The sequence below is a fragment of the Pseudorasbora parva genome, chromosome 18 (genome assembly GCF_024679245.1).
Source record: "Pseudorasbora parva isolate DD20220531a chromosome 18, ASM2467924v1, whole genome shotgun sequence".
Lineage (NCBI taxonomy): Eukaryota > Metazoa > Chordata > Actinopteri > Cypriniformes > Gobionidae > Pseudorasbora > Pseudorasbora parva.
The window spans coordinates 29,524,969-29,546,183 of NC_090189.1; the positions used below are offsets into that span (position 1 = coordinate 29,524,969).

The 21,215-nt window shown below is 39.0% G+C and overlaps 1 protein-coding gene across 1 annotated transcript; it reads right to left on the reverse strand.

Moving 5' to 3' along the window:
* Nucleotides 1-1,781: 1,781 nt before the first annotated feature.
* On the reverse strand, nt 1,782-19,670 carry traf4b (tnf receptor-associated factor 4b). The gene is made up of 7 exons (XM_067423336.1): nt 19,330-19,670; nt 15,355-15,406; nt 14,592-14,696; nt 10,787-10,948; nt 10,435-10,596; nt 10,136-10,291; nt 1,782-2,622 (listed from the first exon to the last, which is right to left on the reverse strand). The coding sequence occupies exons 1-7, from the start codon at nt 19,470-19,472 to the stop codon at nt 1,963-1,965; spliced, it is 1,440 nt and encodes a 479-aa protein (XP_067279437.1). The 5' UTR covers nt 19,473-19,670; the 3' UTR covers nt 1,782-1,962.
* Between the last annotated feature and the right edge of the window lie 1,545 nt (nt 19,671-21,215).

The window sequence follows — 21,215 nt, forward strand, 5'->3', positions numbered from 1 at the left end:
CACCATAGCTCCGTTTAAATGAGTGCCTGTAGCTGCCAGCTGATCTCTCCCTGCAAGCTGAGTGTAATCTCCCATCCCCCATGCGCGGATTCAAAACATGCGGAAATGGCTCCCTCTGCTGGCTGTAGTCTTTAGCCTTTGGGCAAGCATTCCTCCTATAATGCAAAAATCGTCAATTTGCATCATAGGAGGAATTTTTCCAGAAATAAAATGCATAAATCTCTTGTCTCAGGGGGATATGAGGGAGGAAAGCACAATAATTTGAATATACTCCAGGGTTTCTACTGATACAAAGCCATATGCTAATCACTGAAGTAACCCTTTAAGTACTGGGGAGCTAAACCATTTAGTGCTTTGTAAGTAATAAGCAAGATTTTAAAATGTACGCAATGTTTAATAGGGAGCCAGTGCAGTGTTGACAGAACTGGACTAATATGATCATACTTCCTGGTTCTAGTAAGAACTCGAGCTGCTGTGTTTTGGACCAGCTGGAGTTTGTTTATTAAGCGAGCAGGGCAACCACCCAGTAGAGCTTTACAATAATCTAGCCTTGAGCTCATTAATGCATATACTAACTGTTCAGCATTTTGCATTGAAAGCATGTGCCGTAATTTAGATATATTTTTAAGATGGTAGAATGCGGTTTTACAGATGCTAGAAACGTAGCTTTCAAATTAAAGGTTGATATCAAAGAGCACACCCAGGTTTCTCGCTGACGACGAGTCATGAAGTGTTAGACAGGTTACTACTTATGGAGCTTTCCTTTCCAATAATTAAAAAATTCAGTTTTATCCAAATTAAGTTGCAGGAAATTACTATTCATCCAATTTTTAATATCAGATATGCATTCCGTTAATCTTGTGACTTGGTAAGTTTTGTCAGGGCGTGAAGATATATAGAGCTGTGTCTTCAGCATAACAATGAAAACTAACACCATGCTTCATAATGATATCTCCCAGTGGTAGCATATACAGGGTAAAAAGCAACGGTCCTAAAACTGAGCCTTGCGGTACTCCATAATAAACTTGTGATCGGTGATAGTATCGAATGCAGTGCTAAGATCAAGTAAGACTGATAGAGAGATACAACCACGATTGGCCTGACAGACAGATCTGTACAAAAACAGTTCATTATGCTGCTTAACTCTTTCCCCGACATTGATGGAATTTTTCGGCTGTCCATGGGCGCTTTAGTAGGGGGCGCTATTATGCATCTTCTACAGAATCTCCAGATCAAAACAAGACATAAAATCATTGCTTGAACAATAACTAAATTAGCATCCACACCAGCGGATGATATTGATTTATTATAAGCGCATGCCTGTCTGTCACTTTAAATCCTTGAGCTCATTACAGCAGGATGGTTTCGGATTGGTGGTCATCAGCTGGATAAAATCGTTCTGAATTCCAATGATATCCTTCCTCTGCGCCTTTATCATATGGATGCATGTTTGAGCATCTAACTCACAGGAAAACGTAACTACTTTAAGAACATAACCTTCACTTGGGCATATAAAAAGATTGTACGAAAACATTCAAATGATTGCCAAAATGTAAGGTATATTATGAATTGCCACGAGATTGTGTTGGTTTACCATTTTTGATGTACTCTTAGGTATGTATATCCTAAAAGTGGTGGAGCTGAGATGCGAGGATAGGAAACGAGGATTCACAAATAAGAAATCATCACAGATACATAATAACTTTTTTCAGTGGACCCGATAGGTGGTCCATAATTGTTTTTCATAAAAAGTGAGTCATTAGCCATTTTTAATTGTCATATCTCATATTTATTTGAAAACAAACATATTACAGAAAAAGACATGCAATAGACAACACATTGCACCTTCCCAGTATCAACATATCCTTCATCTGTGGTAAAACCCTGATTTAACAAAAAAGATCTTCATTTTTACTATGAGCACAAAATGGCCACAAGATTATTTTATGTTTATTTCAGAATTCAAGATTTGAATATCTTCTGGACCACATCTATGGTGGCTTTAATGAAAATAGCATTGTCTCTGATATAGTTTCTTTTCCTCATCTCCTCATGCGAGATGAACTTTGGGTAGCCGAATCCCAACATACTCTCATCCAGACATCCCCCACGAACACTTCCCAAAGCTCCAGGCCGCGGCCTCTGGAAGTTCTTCCAGGTGGGATCCGGGCTGAAGGTCTCTGTGATGTGCTGAGGTTTGGTGAGCGCTGGGTCACTCTGATCTAACAGTGAGAAGGAAACACGGTAAGGGAAAGGCCACTCCAGCAGCCCATCGTACTCTCCTGGTAGAATTCGAATGTAGACTGACATGTGAGAGCCCTCGCCACTGCCATTCCCATTTGGAAAGGCAGACACTTGCAGACGGTAACCATAGCTATGGGAGTAGAAGGCGGGACTAAACAATTCCAAACTCCCAGAAGCCCTGATCTTAGCTTCTTGTAGTCGCTGGCTGTAGTCTGTGAGCTTCCAGAGCAGTGTGCCATCTCGATTTCCAGAGAGTTCCTCCACTCCACGCCGAAGTTCCCTGAGCTCCAGCTTCTGACGATTCACCAGACCACACAGAAGAGAGAGGTGGATGTGGGTGCCCTCTTCAAGGTGTTGTACCACTGCAGTCTTAGGGCACTGTGAGTAAAACAGAGAGAAAGATGTTAGGGTCATGATACTGTGCTGGACATTTTGATTTTAATTTCTTAGTAAAAAAATTACTAAACATATTTTTTCAAAGAGAGGTACTGTGGTCCCAAAACATTTTTGTCATTTTGGAGCAGCCCCAATTCCTATTCACTTTCATTAAAATCCCAAACATAAATGCCTTAATTAGTCAAAAAATATATTTTTGTTATTAAAAACATTTTGTTATATTATTTTTGTTTTGGTCTTGGTAAGTTTTTTGCTAACATTATTTATCTATAGAGTGCAGCAGTGCCGACTAAAGATTGCTTTATAAATAATCTTCCTGATCAGTTTCAATACTAGATGGCTTAGAAGTACTCAATGTTGCAACAGAAACTGTAGAAGCTAAATCTTAAAGCTTAAAGCTACTGAGATATTTTGGTCCCGGAGAAACTATTTTGACTACCTTGGTGTTACGTTGTTTATAGTTCACCCATAAACACAAGAAAAGCCATTCTTTCGTTGCATCACATCACTGCTTTATTGGTCTCGCCAACTCCAAACACCGTGAATAAATGTCTCATTGAGTACTCAGTCCATTTAATACAGAAAGGTGTCCTTAAACGTTCCCCGCTATTGCGATCAAAACCTTTTTGCCCTTCCGGGTCAAAACACCAGCCTCCATCATAAAGGAAGCATACCTATATACACAGCAATCGTGTACCAACAGCACCACTCTGTGGTCAACACAAGAACATCATATTTTGGCTCCTACAGAAACTATTGACTCTTTCTTTTTCAGCAGTTTAGACATTCCGTGACAATACAGACACTACAGTTGCTCCTTTGCCTTAAAAAAGATTGAAGAAAATAGTCTGATGCCATGGTATCTTGAGCCACTCCCGGCCTCAAGAGATCAGCCCAAAAATGGAGAACAGCTGGAAGAAAACAACTAGAGGTATTTCGCATTTCTTGGAAGGACAGTGTTACTGCATTCAGAAAGGCCTTAAAAACAGAAAGATTTGCGTAATTTTTGACTCTCTTATAAGAGAACAAACAAACACAACCATAGGTATTTATTTGATACAGTGGCTAAATTAATGAGAAATAAATATTCAAGTTCAGACATTTCCAAACAGCACAACAGTAATGACATTAGGAATTTGTTTACTTACAAGATTGATACTATTAGAGAGAAAATTATAACCATGCAACAGTGTACTACAGTATCGCATCAGATGTCATGCTATAGACCCTCTAGGATACAATTCCATCCATTCTTTGCTATAGGAGAGGAATAAATATCTAATACCAATCAGGGCTGGACTGGGTCTAAAATTTGACCCTGGCAAACCCAGCCCATCCGGCCCATGAGTTCCCCGTGAATGTTTTTGCTGGGGTTGGGGCCTTAAATTGGAGTAAATAAAACTAGGACAAGGACAAATAATGATAGATATTATCGAATTTGCTGCAAATGCAGATAAACTTAATATTGCTTTTTTTACCACAGAAATGAACTTGACAGTAAAGCACTGATGATTTTGATCTAGGATGCAGTAAATTTACTGTTTTTAAATACTGTCATCATTTACTCACTCTCGTGTCCTTCCAAACCTGTATGACTTCCGTGAAACACAAAAGAAGATGTTTTGAAGAATGTTGGCAACCAAGCCATTTTGGTTAGGCCAGTGGTTTTCAAACCTGTCCTGGAGGCCCAGCCCTGCACATGTTGTATGTCTCCTTCATCTAACACACTTGATTCAACTCATGAGCTCATTAGTAGAGACTGCAAGACCTGAAGTGGGTGTGCCAAATATGGGAGACATATAAAATGTGCAGGGCTGGGGGTCCTCCAGGACAGGTTTGAAAACCACTGGGTTAGGCTACCCTTTGAATATTGTATGAACATGAAAAACAGACTCAAATTATTTTATTTTATGCTACACAGAAATAAATTCATTCAGGTTTGGAATGACATTAGGGTGAATAAACAATTACATTTTTGGATTGAACTTCCCCTTTAAAAAAAGTTAACACAATTTAAGTAAGACACTGATATCTATCTTTCATGAGGCTATCATTTAAATATAATTTAATTATATTTCATTAGATCTATTAAAAAAATAGATCTAATAAAACTTTTAAAGAGGAAAAAAAGTTTGTCCTTTCATGGGATCCAGACTTTAAAGCTGTTTTATAGACTGTAGTTTACTGTAGGCCAGTTTCATTTAAATGTAAGATCATGGTAGTCACAGGGTAAAACACATAGACTGTAAAAACCTTGCTCCTCATTATATGGCTATATGGTTTCTAAAACTATATAAAAACTATTAAAGTTGTAATTAATAAAAATTGTAAACGCCTGTTGAAAATAGCCTACAAAAACAGCCTCTAAAGTTATTTATATTCTGCAATATTAATTTAAGTAATACTAGCAACATTTTTAATAAATGTTTCTTCCAAAACACCATATTTCTTCGCTGTTAGCTGCAAGGTAAATTGTGGTTCTGCTAAAGTGAAACGTTTGTGTGCATTGCCGTTTTCCACTTTACCTCGTCATGAATACATGCTCGCGGCTGTTTTCAGCTGATTCAACACAGAACCTGTAATGTTTCCATATCACACGATTGTATAAAACTAAACTCGGAGTCAAATTGCCATTCATAGAGCAGGATTTAAACACAGCGTACGTTCGTCAGCGGCTGCGCTGTGCGGATATTCGCCTTTGCAGTTCCATGCGCTCAAATAATAAATAAATAAATAAATAGAAAAAAGCGCCTAATATGGAGGGGATGTCTCTCTTGTTTTGGCCTGTCAATTCAAAAGACAAACCAAAGGGCCGCTATCGCTGAATGTTGTCAGTGGCAAAAAAACAAACAAAAAAAACCTATCGGCCCCAAAGCGCGTCGGCCCACCGGGAAAATGCCCGGTATGCCAGATTACCAGTCCAGCCTTGATACAAATGTCTAATAATGTCTGTATACCAACTAGGCTACTTAGAAGTCATAGATCCCTTTGTTAATATTATGAATTCATCATTGTAATTAGGATAAGCACCACAAACCTTTAAGCTAGCTATTTAACACCTCTTATTAAAAAAAATTGCAACCTCCTAAAAACACTAGTTACAGTAATAACAGACAAATGTTGAATCTCCCTTTTCTGTCAAAAATACTAGAAAATGTAGTATCCTCACAACTATGCCACTTTTTGAAGTTTTTGAAGTTCCAAAAAACACATCCATCCCTCATTAAAGTAATGTATTTTAAATGTATCCATCCATCATTAAATGAATGTATTTTATAATGTATAAACTATAATCACTGGCTTCCAGCAATTGCAGTATGCACGTTCACGAGGGAGTTAAAGGATTGTTAGGCTGCATAAATTAGGTCAACCAGAACCGGGCACACTCCCCATAACACCAGATTGTACTTGTTCACCGTAAGAAGAATGGCATTTACTCTAATATTAGTCTCTCTGCTTATCCTGAGGTTACCATAGTCAGCTGTATCCGGTCTGTATCCAGATCAGATGGTGGACCTGCACCTGGACACCACGAACACAACGCAGACCTGAATGTCAGCAAAGATCTGTCAACTAGCCAATCCCCTGTGAAGGCCTCGTTGACATGACAGCCATCAGCACGGATCCTCAGCAAAGACCTCAAGAACCAGACAAGTCCTCTGCATAGATCTATGATCAGCTTTGTCTCCATACTGGCGGGATGAATCCGATCTTCAAGCAAAAGGAACTAGATGAAATATTTGAATGCTTCCAATCCACAATCTGATTTCTGATTTGTAATGCATAATCAGACCTTGATTCGTTTACGAAATGAACTCTGTTTTCATCATTGAATCACTTTCAGGCTATCAATGCTTTGAAACTATTTGTATTCTATAAACTGTGCTACATAAATAAGGCAGTGGCTATTTGCACTAAGTGTAAATAGAATCCAGTTGCTATTCACACTAAGTGCAAATAGCGATAGATGCAATTTACACCAAGTGCAACTAGATTCTTACACTCAGTAAAAATAGCATGTTTTCTTAAGAGCTGATCTCACGCAAATGCATATAAATAGTACGAGTGTGGAATCTCGTGGAATGTATACGCCAAAAAGAGTTTTGGCGTGCATATGGTACCTAGTTTTTTGCCTGCATATGATACGAACTTTATGGTTATTATACGCACTAACCACCCACCCCACCACCCCATCCTACCCAAGAGTGGGTCATATACACGCCATAAAGTGTTTATTTTGCACACGAAAAATTGCGTAGCATATACATTCCACGAGATTGCAAACTCGTACTATTGATACGCATTCACATGTGATCGTGTTGTTTCTTAAAGGGATCCCCTGGTGTTGAGACTTGTATGGCTTAATATAACATTAATGATGTCTCTTAAGCCCCTTTCACACTGGGATTCCGGCAAATACACGGATAATGCGACCCGGCATTTGTTTCCGGGCCACTAGATTTGGTCCATTCACACTGCCAGCGAAATACCGTAATATGTGCACTTTCACACATAACCCGTAACAGTCCCGGTGTGATCCTGATGTGACGTATAATGGCGAGCGATCTCAGCTTCAGCGTGGATAGTAAGGAGCTCCGTGGTCTCGACTTGTGTCCAGTTTGCGCACGCTTCTGCTTGTTTAATTTTAGTTTCTTTTGTATACGAACACTCTCTGCGTTTAAAACACCGACGAGCTCTTCTGGCACTGCAGGGTTGTATTATTGAAAAAACAAGCTCTAGGAGTCGCACGATAACTACGTACATGTTGCGGCATTAGTTTTGGCTTTTGTTCACACAGCGCTCGTCCCGGGTCGAATCATGCAATGTTACTAGGTCCCCGACCCGTGTTCAATTCGGTAATCAATTCCGGGACGTGGTTGCTTTCACACAGAAGGTGACCCGGCAATGTTCCGGGAATATTGCGGGTCCGACGTGCAGTGTGAAAGGGGCTTTACTGAAATATGTAGTAGAAAACCCATGAAAGATCTACAATATTTAAAAAATCGATTTTATATTTGGACTATGGGCGGCGCCATTTTGTTTGCGTTCTAGGTTGATGACGTAGAATGGTTGTACATTTGGCAATCAGCTGGCGCTACCCGTAGCTATTTTTACCACAATGCAACTCGAAAATTGTTTCAGAGTTAAACAAAACAAAAGAATTCCTTTGTAATTGTACTTAAAACACACTCAAACATACATGCACACAAACACTCTCTCTCTCAAAGACTCACACACACCTCAACAGATCGGCGAGGGTACACACACCCGCACTGTGTGCGTGTATACATCACCCTCATTCACTATTTCCTGTATTGATATCATAGATAGACTGTTGATATACAGTAGATTAACTGTAATACTTAGTGTGACCAGCAGAGGGAACTATAGGTATAGGGCCATGGGATAGGGGGCATGAGGAAGAGAGGCAGGATGTTTTGGTGATGATGCATGGGATGTTGGTTCGTGCATTAAAGATTGAGCACAAGCTCAGTGAATTAAAACCTCAATCTTTAAACTTTTATCTTTAAGACACGAATAACATTCCCTACTTTAGTTCACTAATACAACTTGAAGGAGAGAATGAAGAGGAGTGCGTGAAGTCGGACAGCTGTTGTGTGTACATTGGCTGTACACTCGTTATTGCGGTGGAACTTGAGACTGAATGAGTACACTCAATGCCACTATGGTGTCGGACAACACTACAAATGGCCGTCCCTTCAAATAATGCCCTATTTCAGGGTATAAGGGGTCGATTTCGGATTCAGCCCCTGTCGTGGAGACTGAGCAGCCCAACACCTCGATACAGAGCAGTCTGTCAGGTGTGTGTGCAGGTGAGTTTGTGTGCACATGTATGTTTGAGTGTGTTTAAAGTACAATTACAAAGCAATTCATTGGTTTTGTTTAACTCTGAAACCATTTTCGAGTTGCGTTTTGGTAAAAATAGCTACGGGTAGCGCCAGCTGATTGCCGAGTGCAACCATTCTACGTCATCAACCTAGAACGCAAACAAAATGGCGCCGCCCAAATATAAAATAATTTTTTTTAAATAACGTAGATCTTGCATGGGTTTTCTACTACATATTTCAGTAAGAGACATCATTTATGTTATATTAAGCCATACAAGTCTCAAGACCAGGGGATCCCTTTAATTATAATTGCTATATTACATTAAGTGCAAATAGCAATGGTTGCTATTTACACCAAGTGTTAATAGCAACTAGATATTATTTACACTCAGTGAAAAAAACATATTTTCTTAGCGATAGATGATATTTACACTAAGTGCAAATTGCTGTAGGTTCTATTTACTAAGAGAAAATAGTGATATATTCTATTTACACCATATAAAATTTGCAGTTATTTGCTATATTTTAATGTATACTTTATTTTGACAGATACATACTTTTTGGACCTCAGTATTGTTGTACATTAACAGAATGCAATAATAACAGAGTGTAAATTATTATTTTAATTTAAATTATTAAATGGATGCTGCCTTAAAGGGACAATAAAAGCCCTCCTTACACCTAACCCTACCCAATAAATGTTTTTATTATTATTAAACAATTTGTTAAGCCCTGTATTTCCACAATTAGAAAAATGCCTCTCCGATATGATTTGTGATGAGAAAAGAGAAAAGAGCAAACTCTGCAAAAGGCGGATTTGAACCCATGTTGATAGCGACACAAAACAATGATTGAATGGTAAGCGAATGGTAAGCCAATCACTTTACTGATTGTGCCACTGAGGATGTTGAATTACAGCTGGTTTTTTTGTTTGCCTAAAAATCTTATTTGTCTTTTTATAGACACTCCGTATAAGGTGAATAAAAAAAGTCTTTGATGAAGAGCTACAAGAACCAAACCAACCAACTATGAGACGAATCACCAAATTACAACTCTGATAAGAATCAAAAAAGTATTTGAGAATCAGACAAAAAGAAAAAGGTGAAAAAGACTGTGAATTTAACAATTTTTGTATTGAAATATTGCAGCGTTTTATTATAAATAATTTATCTGTGCTAAAAAAAAAGAACTATTCGCAGGCGATACTAAACTCGGCCACCAGGCGCCACTACCAGAAGGTGTGAAGGATTCTGTACACTTAAAGGGTTAGTTCACCCAAAAATGAAAATTCTGTCATCATTACTCTCCCTTATGTTGTTCTAAACCCAAAATACCTTTTTTCTCCCATAAGATTTTTTTAGAGACTAGTATAGTATTTTATTTTGGTCATTGGATGAGATCTGCATAACATAATAGTTGTCCTGTATTGTACAGAATTTTAATATTGCCGCATCCCAATTGAAAAGTGTTGCTAGTTTTGTCTTTTTTTAAAGAAATACCTTCAGTGTTATTTTGTTTTCTAACGCAATGACAATCACACATTGTGCCAAATACATTTTGGGCCACATGTACTTTTCATATACAAGATATGATGTCTAGTATTTATCATAGAGCTATTATATATGCATAACTACGTTATATCATACCCTATGTTTGCATCCAGCCTCTTTAAATGGGCAAAGCACCATAGCAGTGCTGCATCCTTCCTTCACATGTGCCATTAAAGTCTCTCGAGCGATACCTGGTGTGCCACACCTGTTAGGGCACTGCACGGGGAAGCGTGGACACTGCTGCTGATGAGGCTGTGAATAAAAAACACCTATGAATGCACTCCCTTTATCACAAACAAAGCAATACATAAGAAAGGTAATACAAATAACCTAAAGTGTGTAATGTTGTATGTGTAAATAAATGAAAATGTAGGATACTAGCATAGTCTACTGACCTGAATAGTGTCATAGAGGAACTCTTTCCTGCAGTATCTGCAGGGCAGTTTGCGTTTGGGACACTCTGACACAGAGTGCTGGGCCAACAGTCTCCGCACCATACGAGCACCACATTTATTCTCACAGTACACACTCTCCTCAGGACAAACACCCTGGTGACTCTGAATGAGGACAGTGTTGAAACAAAATGTTTTTTTGCTGACCATATCTTGAAGAGTTGTTTTTATATAAATACATTACCATCCCTAAATCATTACTACAAATATTACTTAACCTAAATGGTTTGTATTTGTATGATAAAGTGGGACTGTGATGGTAACAAAACAACAATGAAGAATTCATGTGTCTGACCTCATATGCCTCCCCAGTGAACTGGTCGCCGCAGTGATCACAGTGTAGTTTTCTCTTAGAGCAGTCATGCTGCAGGTGCTCAGGCAGTTCACGTCGCAGCAACTTCACAGAGCAGCGGTTTGGACACGACACCACGTTAAACTCACACACCGACAAATGGGCCTGGAGGGACAGCGAGAAACCCAGTGTGAGAGTGAGATTTGGGTGTTTATTGCATGTCTTGCCTCTGTGTAACATTCAATGGTCTGGGGTCAGTAATGTTTTTGAAAGAAGTCTCACCAAGGTGGCATTTATTTGATAAAAACAGTAAAAATGGTAATAATGGTAATATATGATGATCTCAACCCCCACAACATATTTTAAATTGGAACACAATATAAGCCAAACACAATTTTAATTAAAACAAATAAATAAATTTTATATATATATATATATATATATATATATATATATATATATATATATACCACATCTGACCCTAACTTTACCCTTAAACTTACCCATCCCACCACACATGTCCCTAACTTTACCCTTAAACTTACCCATACCACCACACCTGTCCCTAACTCTACCCTTAAACTTACCCATACCACCACACCTGTCCCTAACTCTACCCTTAAACTCACCCATACCACCACACCTGTCCCTAACTCTACCCTTAAACTCACCCATACCACCACACCTGTCCCTAACTCTACCCTTAAACTTACCCATCCCACCTACACCTGTCCCAACTCTACCCTTAAACTCACCCATCCCACCACACCTATCCCTAACTCTACCCTTAAACTTACCCATCCCACCACACCTGTCCCTAACTTTACCCTTAAACTTACCCATACCACCACACCTGACCCTAACTTTACCCTTAAACTCACCCATCCCACCACACCTGACCTTAACTTTACCCTTAAACTTACCCATACCACCACACCTGTCCCTAACTTTACCCTTAAACTAACCCATACCGCTACACCTGACCCTAACTTTACCCTTAAACTCACCCATCCCACACCTGACCCTAACTTTACCCTTAAACTCACCCATCCCACCACACCTGACCTTAACTTTACCCTTAAACTTACCCATACCACCACACCTGTCCCTAACTTTACCCTTAAACTGACCCATACCGCTACACCTGACCCTAACTTTACCCTTAAACTCACCCATCCCACACCTAACCCTAACTTTACCCTTAAACTCACCCATACCACCACACCTGACCCTAACTTTACCCTTAAACTTACCCATCCCACCACACCTGTCCCTAACTTTACCCTTAAACTCACCCATCCCACCACACCTGACCTTAACTTTACCCTTAAACTCACCCATACCACCACATCTGTCCCATACTTTACCCTTAAACTTACCCATCCCACCACATCTGTCCCTAACCTTACCCTTAAACTTACCCAATACCACCACACCTGTCCCTAACTTTACCCTTAAACTCACCCATACCACCACACCTGACCCTAACTTTACCCTTAAACTTACCCATCTGCCACACCTGTCCCTAACTTTACCCTTAAACTTACCCATCCCACCACACCTGACCCTAACTTTACCCTTAAACTTACCCATACCACCACACCTGACCCTAACTTTACCCTTAAACTAACCCATACCGCTACACCTGACCCTAACTTTACCCTTAAACTCACCCATACCACCACACCTGTCCCTAACTTTACCCTTAAACTTACCCATACCACCACACCTGTCCCTAACTCTACCCTTAAACTTACCCATACCACCACACCTGTCCCTAACTTTACCCTTAAACTTACCCATCCCACCACACCTGTCCCTAACTCTACCCTTAAACTCACCCATACCACCACACCTGTCCCTAACTCTACCCTTAAACTCACCCATACCACCACACCTGTCCCTAACTCTACCCTTAAACTTACCCATCCCACCTACACCTGTCCCAACTCTACCCTTAAACTCACCCATCCCACCACACCTATCCCTAACTCTACCCTTAAACTTACCCATCCCACCACACCTGTCCCTAACTTTACCCTTAAACTTACCCATACCACCACACCTGACCCTAACTTTACCCTTAAACTCACCCATCCCACCACACCTGACCTTAACTTTACCCTTAAACTTACCCATACCACCACACCTGTCCCTAACTTTACCCTTAAACTAACCCATACCGCTACACCTGACCCTAACTTTACCCTTAAACTCACCCATCCCACACCTGACCCTAACTTTACCCTTAAACTCACCCATCCCACCACACCTGACCTTAACTTTACCCTTAAACTTACCCATACCACCACACCTGTCCCTAACTTTACCCTTAAACTGACCCATACCGCTACACCTGACCCTAACTTTACCCTTAAACTCACCCATCCCACACCTAACCCTAACTTTACCCTTAAACTCACCCATACCACCACACCTGACCCTAACTTTACCCTTAAACTTACCCATCCCACCACACCTGTCCCTAACTTTACCCTTAAACTCACCCATCCCACCACACCTGACCTTAACTTTACCCTTAAACTCACCCATACCACCACATCTGTCCCATACTTTACCCTTAAACTTACCCATCCCACCACATCTGTCCCTAACCTTACCCTTAAACTTACCCAATACCACCACACCTGTCCCTAACTTTACCCTTAAACTCACCCATACCACCACACCTGACCCTAACTTTACCCTTAAACTTACCCATCTGCCACACCTGTCCCTAACTTTACCCTTAAACTTACCCATCCCACCACACCTGACCCTAACTTTACCCTTAAACTTACCCATACCACCACACCTGACCCTAACTTTACCCTTAAACTTACCCATCCCACCACACCTGTCCCTAACTCTACCCTTAAACTTACCCATACCACCACACCTGTCCCTAACTTTACCCTTAAACTCACCCATCCCACCACACCTGTCCCTAACTCTACCCTTAAACTCACCCATCCCACCTACACCTGTCCCAACTCTACCCTTAAACTTACCCATACCACCACACCTGACCCTAACTTTACCCTTAAACTCACCCATCCCATCACACCTGACCCTAACTTTACCCTTAAACTCACCCATCCCATCACACCTGACCCTAACTTTACCCTTAAACTCACCCATCCCACCACACCTGTCCCTAACTTTACCTGTACCCCACCTCAATAACAGCAAAAGTGTGCAGTAATACAATATAAACACAATATGATGTAAGTACATCGTAGTTAAGGTCATCTAATATAAAGTGGGGCCAAAATATAGGTAGTCAGTATGTATTCATATGTAGTGTACGCAGTAATAAACAGACACTAAAATGCATCTAAAATGCAATTCTTAAAGGTACCCCAAAATGAAAATTCTGTCATTATTTACTCACCCTCATGCCGTTCCAAACCCATAAGACCTTAGTTCATCTTCTGAACACAAATGAAGATATTTTTGATGAAATTTGTATGATTTCTGTCCCTCTGTCGCTGACAGCTACGCACATTTTCTGAAGAGACACAGTCGCTTTATACGCTGAACAGAGGCTTTTATTCACACATAAACATTCATCAAAACACATATCAGTTGTGGTAAAGGAAACTCAAGTATGTTCACTTTCAGTATCTTTATTTGTGTTCCGAAGATGAACGAAAGTCTTATGGGTTTTCGAACAACATGAGGGCGGGTAATTAATTACAGAATTTTCATTTTTTTGTGAACTAACATTTAACAATCCTACAAAGATGTATGCAAAAATATTAAATGAGATTTGAGTTTGTGTGCGCATGATATGCTGTTTGTTGACCTGGAGAAGCTTGTTCTGTGCGGTCCAGCGGCAGCCCTCCTCACTGTGGATGCAGCGGATGGGCAGGGACAGAATCTGCTGCTCCAATTCCAAATCTGGAAAAATCTGCATTCAGAATTCCACATTTATAACTGTGTACTGGCGTACTGTGTACTGTATATTTTACATTGGATGATTTCTCTTAAAGTGCCCCATTATGGTTTTTTGAATATTCCCTTTCATGCAGCGTGTGAAATAGCTGTTTGTGAATGTAAACAATTTGAAAGCACATGATAAATAAAGTTATCGGGCCCTATTTTAACGTATTTAACTATTTTTATATTGTCATTCAGTCACGTTAATGCTCAGCTAATGTATGCACCATTTTTAATAAAGCTCCTGCATGTGCACCGCAATAAATTAGAAAAATACACATCGGTTTGTTGATGGAAAGAGTGGTAGCTTCCGATAAGCAATGTGCGTAACACAACACTGAGCTCTCTGACCAATCAGAGCAGGCTCTTGTAAAGGAGGGATGTAGAGAGTGATTTATCATTGCGATTTGCGTCGTTTGAGAATCAATGAAAAATTTGGTGATGGGTAATGTTCATTATGAGAAAATAAAAAAGCTTTTTTTTTCTTTAATGCTTGTAAACTTCTTGTAGGAGACCTCCAAAACTAAAAATAGCATAATTGGGGCACTTTAAAACATTAGAGGAATTATTCTTCTTGTATGAAATTAGAAGGGATTTAAAACTGTAGTTTGTTATGATGATGCACTCACTTTGGCATAATCCAGTGGCAGATGGTCCTCTGGGCACTTGAACACACCTTCACTATTTAAAGCAAAGTTACATGTTATTCAATGAAGAATCACCATGATGTATCTGACTTTCACGTTTTTGCTTCTCTGCATAACAGAAAGCGAGCGACACATGAATGTGTTGAATTGAACTGAATTAGCATTCAATGCATTTATATGTCGTGGGTTGAAAAGTTCACAACTGCCTCCGACTGATGCCTCCATGTTATAAAGCTTAAATGAATCACAGCAGAACTGATTTGACAGGAACTTCAGAATCACCTCCCACGCCACAAACTGACAGAGGGCCTTCAGGAGAATGTGAGTGAATCATCCATCTGGGATGGTGACGCCCCCCAGCATACATAATATGGGGAAGCAGCACAATCAACACATCACATATTAATAAAGCTGTGATCTTTCCATTACGTGTGACACAGAAGCACGTCGTCATTTCAAAATCCTATGGGGAATTTTCCTAAAAGTCCCATGAGGCTTCATAAGAAGATGGAAAATGCAATAGCTGCATTTTTGAGGCAGATCAGATATGTCATGCATGTGATCCACTCAGATATTTTAAACAAATGGATGCAACTTTCATTACATAACAATAGTATTTAAATAGTATTTAAAAATATTTCTATTTTAACGTATATACAATTGGCTGAATTTTCAACATCATTACTCCAGTCTTCAGTGTCAGATGATCCTTCAGAAATCATTCTAATATGCAGATTTGCTGATCAAAAAACATTTCTTATTATAGCAATGTTGAATACAGTTCAACAGTTCGGCTTAATATATTTGCAACAAAAAATAATTTAGTCCTGATAACACTGATTATCTCTTCATCACAGCCCCTGTTAGTGGGTGGGATATATTAGGCATCAAGTGAACATTTTGTCCTCAAAGTTGATGTGTTAGAAAATCAGGGCAAGCGTAAGGATTTGAGCAAGTTTGACAAGGGCCAAATTGTGATGGCAAGACACCTGGATCAGAGCATCTCCAAAACTGCAGCTCTTTTGGGGTGTTCCTGGTCTGCAGTGGTCAGCATTTATCAAAAGTGGTCAAAGGAAGGAACAGTGGTGAACCGGCAACAGGGTCATGGGCGGCCAAGGCTCAGTGATGACCATGGGGAGTGAAGGCTGGCCCGTGTGGTCCGATCAAACAGACAAGCTACTGTAGCTCAAATTACTCAAGAAGTTAATGCTGGTTCTGATAGAAAGGTGTCAGAATACACAGTGCGTCACAGTTTGTTGCGTATGGGGATGCATAGCTGCATTGCCAGTAGGGTGCCCATGATGACCCGCCCACCGCCGAAAGCGCCAAAGTGTGAGCATCAGAACTGGACCAAAGACCAATGGAAGAAGGTGGCCTGGTCTGATGAATCACGTTTACATCACGTGAATGATCGGGTGCGTGTGGGTCGCTTACCTGGGGAACACATGGCACCAGGATGCACTATGGGAAGAAGACAAGCCGGCAGAGGCAGTGTGATGCTTTGGACAATGTTTGCTAGGAAAACTTTGACACATACCACCTACCGAAGCATTGTTGTAGACCATGTACACCTCTGCATGGAAACGGTATTGGTGGCTGTGTCCTCTTTCGACAAAGCAAAAATGGTTCATGAGTGGTGTGAGGAGCACAACAAGTGTTGACTTGGCCTCCTAATTCCCCAGATCTCGATCCAATCGAGCAACTGTGGGAGGTGCTGAAAAAACAAGTCCGATCCATGAAGGCCACACCTCGCAGGCATAACATTATTGACATAATATTATTTTAATAATATTATTGGTTGTTAGTCCCCCTTTTGCTGCCATAACAGCACTGACCCGTAGAGGCATGGGCTCCACTAGACCCCTGAAGGTGTGCTGTGGTATTTGGCACCAAGATGTTAGCAGCATCCTTAAGTCCTGTAAGATTTGAGGTGGGGCCTTCATGGATTGGACTTGTTCAGCACAACCCACAGATGCTCGATTGGATTGAGATCTGGGGAATTAGGAGGCCAAGTCAACACTTGTTGTGCTCCTCACACCATTCATGAACCATTTTTGCTTTGTCGAAAGAGGACACAGCCACCAATACCGTGGCCCTGCCACATTTTTGCTTTGTGGCAGGGCGCATTATAGCATTTCATGGTTATACCATTTTGGACATTTTAAAGAAAAAAAAAGAAAAACTCAAATAATAACTCAGTAAAAATAATTAATACAAATAATTAATAATAAATAATAACTGGTAATTTTGGTCTAATTTGTTAGATAAAATGTTATAATTTGCTGAAAATTAATTATTTTAATAATTAATTAAATTATATATTTTTTTTAAAATCCTGATTTGGACATGTTTTATCTTGATCATGCTATAACATGTTAAAATTACCAACATAAAGCCTTTATGAACAATATTGTTCCTATCAGTATTGCTATTAGGGTTAGGTATAACAACAGACCATTTTTTTTTTTTGGTCATGGACATTTTAAATCACTGCCTGCATGCATTTCTTCACAGCGATTCAATCCACATTACATTTGAATAAGTAATTAATTTCAAATTAATAGTGTAATTGAAAAGCATGCGTTAGGTTGATAGAATTTGAATGGACGAGACTGTCAAACACTGCGATAACATCCACAGGATAACACAGGACAATGAATGTGATTGTTCCCGTCATCATTACACCTGTGAGCAACACAAATCTGCATTTTCACTACGAGACTGTGAAGACAAGGCATGGAATGCAAAGAATGGGTCATAAACCAAAACTGTTCCAGCTTACAGTTGAGTAATACTACCAAATAACATGACTCACTCTGCATACTTTCTTTTTACATGAAACCATTTAGGCTGTTTAAATTGGGATCGAAAAACTTCTTTAAAAAAAATATCAGAAGCTTTCTGCAGTAATTTGATCATGCTATAATTTTAAATTGTAAAAGAGGAAAACATGTAATTGTATGTAAACATTACTTTGTAAAACATAAGGACTAAGAGTCTGTAGCCTGAGGGATTTTGTGTCACTGTCATCTTGCTTGGCCTGTTTGGCGTTTGTTTATTATCACGCTGTCATAAGAGCAATTATTTTTAAGTGATACTTCCACACAGACAATGAAAAATGTAACAAGGACACGAGCAGATCTATTAAATTATTTAAAAATATATAAAAAATGCAGATGGTGACCTAAATACACTAAACCCCACCACATTTAATAGGCTACATATGTTTTATGAAATGATATATGTGTGTGTGTGTGTGTGTGTGTGTGTGTGTGTGTGTGTGTGTGTGTGTGTGTGTGTGTGTGTGTGTGTGTGTGTGTTTTAATAAAAACAAAATATATTTGAATAGGCCTATATTTTAAAATGTTATGTATTCTCGTAATGACAAAGCTGAATTTGCAGCATCATTACTCCAGTCTTCAGTATCACATGATCCTTCTGAAATCATTCTAATAAGCTGATTTGCATCGACATCATCGACATTGCAAAAAAGTGCGTAATATTCTTGCGGAAGTCCTTTAGTTCAAATAGAAATATTTCATAACATTAAATGTCTTTAGTGTACTTTAACAATGCACCTTGCTGAATTCAAATCTTAAGACCCAGATGTTTCGTAGCCTACTGTAGTAGTATAAAACCTACCTTGAAGATTATTATTAAATTATTTTTATTTGTTATTAATCACTCACGTCACCAATGATTTACACTTAACATTAATTTTAAGTGTAGACATTGTTTGTTTTTTTACTTTTCCTTTCATTATTAATAAGTGACCTAGATCATATTATGATCTGTTGTGTTCAGTTAGAGATTTATATAGATGTCACGTGAATACCTTCACACTTCAATCACACTTTACATTACAGCGCGCAAGTTAAAAGATGACTTTAGCATACAATTACATTAAAAGTTTAAAACGCAGTTTGAGCTCGCTTCCGTCAGGTGTAGTTAGCTTACCTGAGATACTCCTGCAGGCAGGTGTCGCAGAATCTGTGTCCGCAGGTGGACACCTGCACCGGGTCCCTCATCGGCTTATCACACAGAGGACAATACAGTCTCCTTCTCGGTCTCTCCAGAAACTTTAAATCTAATCCTGGCATAATATAGGCTACCTTTGTGGATATCAACTTCAGACTGTAAACTGATAAACCGCTGCAATAAAACTTTACAAATAATCTTAGTGCAAAGGCGAAGAATCCTATTAGTAGGTAAAAATCCTACAGTAAAAAAAACTAAACAAACAATCGATCTATAATGACATTTCCGTCTTCTTCTTCGATAATGTACAGCAGAGGGGAACGTTTACGTTTACTCCAACTGTCCGTCTGCACTTCAGCCCCGCCCACAGGAGCAAGAGGAGGCGCAGCCGCGCCTCCGTCACACTTCTACACCTAATAGCTAGCCTATTGCTATCTTACTTTACTGTTATTATTGCTGCGATACTATAACCCTTGTTTTATTAATATTTCGAATAAGCTTTTCTTTTTATATTTTCCGTTTTAAGTTTTTTGTTGTTGTTGCTTAAGTCATTTTCTGTATTATTGTTCTTATTATTATTTTAAATAGACTATGTCAAGCCCCTTTTTTAATTTAAGTTTTACTTATTTTAGTACATCAAGGAAAATGAGAAATGTTGCCTAGGCAACTATAAAAATATGGGCTATGTTATTTTAGTGTCATATATATTTTTTATTTAATATGATGTGAAGTTGTGTGTAAGTTTTTTTTTGTTTTACTTTACCTCTGATTCTCTTAGTTTAAAAAAATAATGTTTAAAATGTATCTTATTTATATTATTTCATGTTGATAATGAGGTCAAACTGTGTTGCAAATTTCTTTATTTTACACTGTGAACCTTTTAAAGTTTCGATATTTTATTTATTTATATTGAGATGAAATTGCATTATTTGTTTTTATGCTTGTCAAGCACTCTTGCGTTCCATTTATGAAAAGTGCTATACAAATAAATGTTGTATTTATTTATTTTTCCCCATTTACATTTTAATGTTTAGTCATTTAGTTGATTTTGTCATTTTTATTAGTTATTGTTTTAATTAAATAGTTTTTTTTATTAAACAAAACAAAAAGGAGAAATGTAAATTAAATAATAAATATTTATAACTTTGAAATACTAATTCACACACACACACACACACACACACACACACACACACACACACACACACACACACACACACACACACACACACACACACACACACACACACACACACACACACACACACACACACACACACACACACACACACATTTCAGTTAATGTTTGAGTAACTAAAATGTTTTTCATGGTTTTAGTTTTCATTTCCTATAATAACCCTGAATATAGTAATCCAATTGAAGTTGCATTTAAACAGGTTGCCATCATTCTGCTTAACAAAATCAATGAGACAAAGACCAATGAACAAAAGATATTTCCTCCTTCCTTTCCACCTGTTTTACAGTATTAGCAAAACACCCTCACATGTTGATATCTGACACCTCAGCAGCTCCACAGGGATCACAAGTCAAATGGTATGAAAAACAGAGTCTCAACCAGTGAGAAGTGTTTATTTATCACATGCTCTTTTGATTTACTATATACATATTTTAAAACACCCCAAACATCCTTACAGTGGGTTATTTACAGTGCATCTTCAGTACTAATTCTCGTCTTTCTAGAGCCTGTAAACGTAGAAGCTAGTTTCATCGAAACAGGTTACAAGCTGCAGAACCAGTTTTACTTCCTCGTTCCACAAAGGAATATTCAGGCTGACCTTAGACTACGTTTATAGGCCAAACCAGCAGTAAAGAGCAGTGTTCAGTTCATCTGCGTTAAACTCGAT

What these genes read in the sequence shown, in the direction of transcription:
- traf4b (XM_067423336.1), bottom strand. Translation starts at nt 19,472, where the DNA reads ATGCCAGGATTAGATTTAAAGTTTCTGGAGAGACCGAGAAGGAGACTG. An exon ending in CACAGAACAAGCTTCTCCAG is followed by an intron (nt 10,949 to 14,591) that starts GTCAACAAACAG and finishes CTGTCCCTCCAG; the next exon opens with GCCCATTTGTCGGTGTGTGA. An exon ending in TCCTCTATGACACTATTCAG is followed by an intron (nt 10,292 to 10,434) that starts GTCAGTAGACTA and finishes TTTTATTCACAG; the next exon opens with CCTCATCAGCAGCAGTGTCC.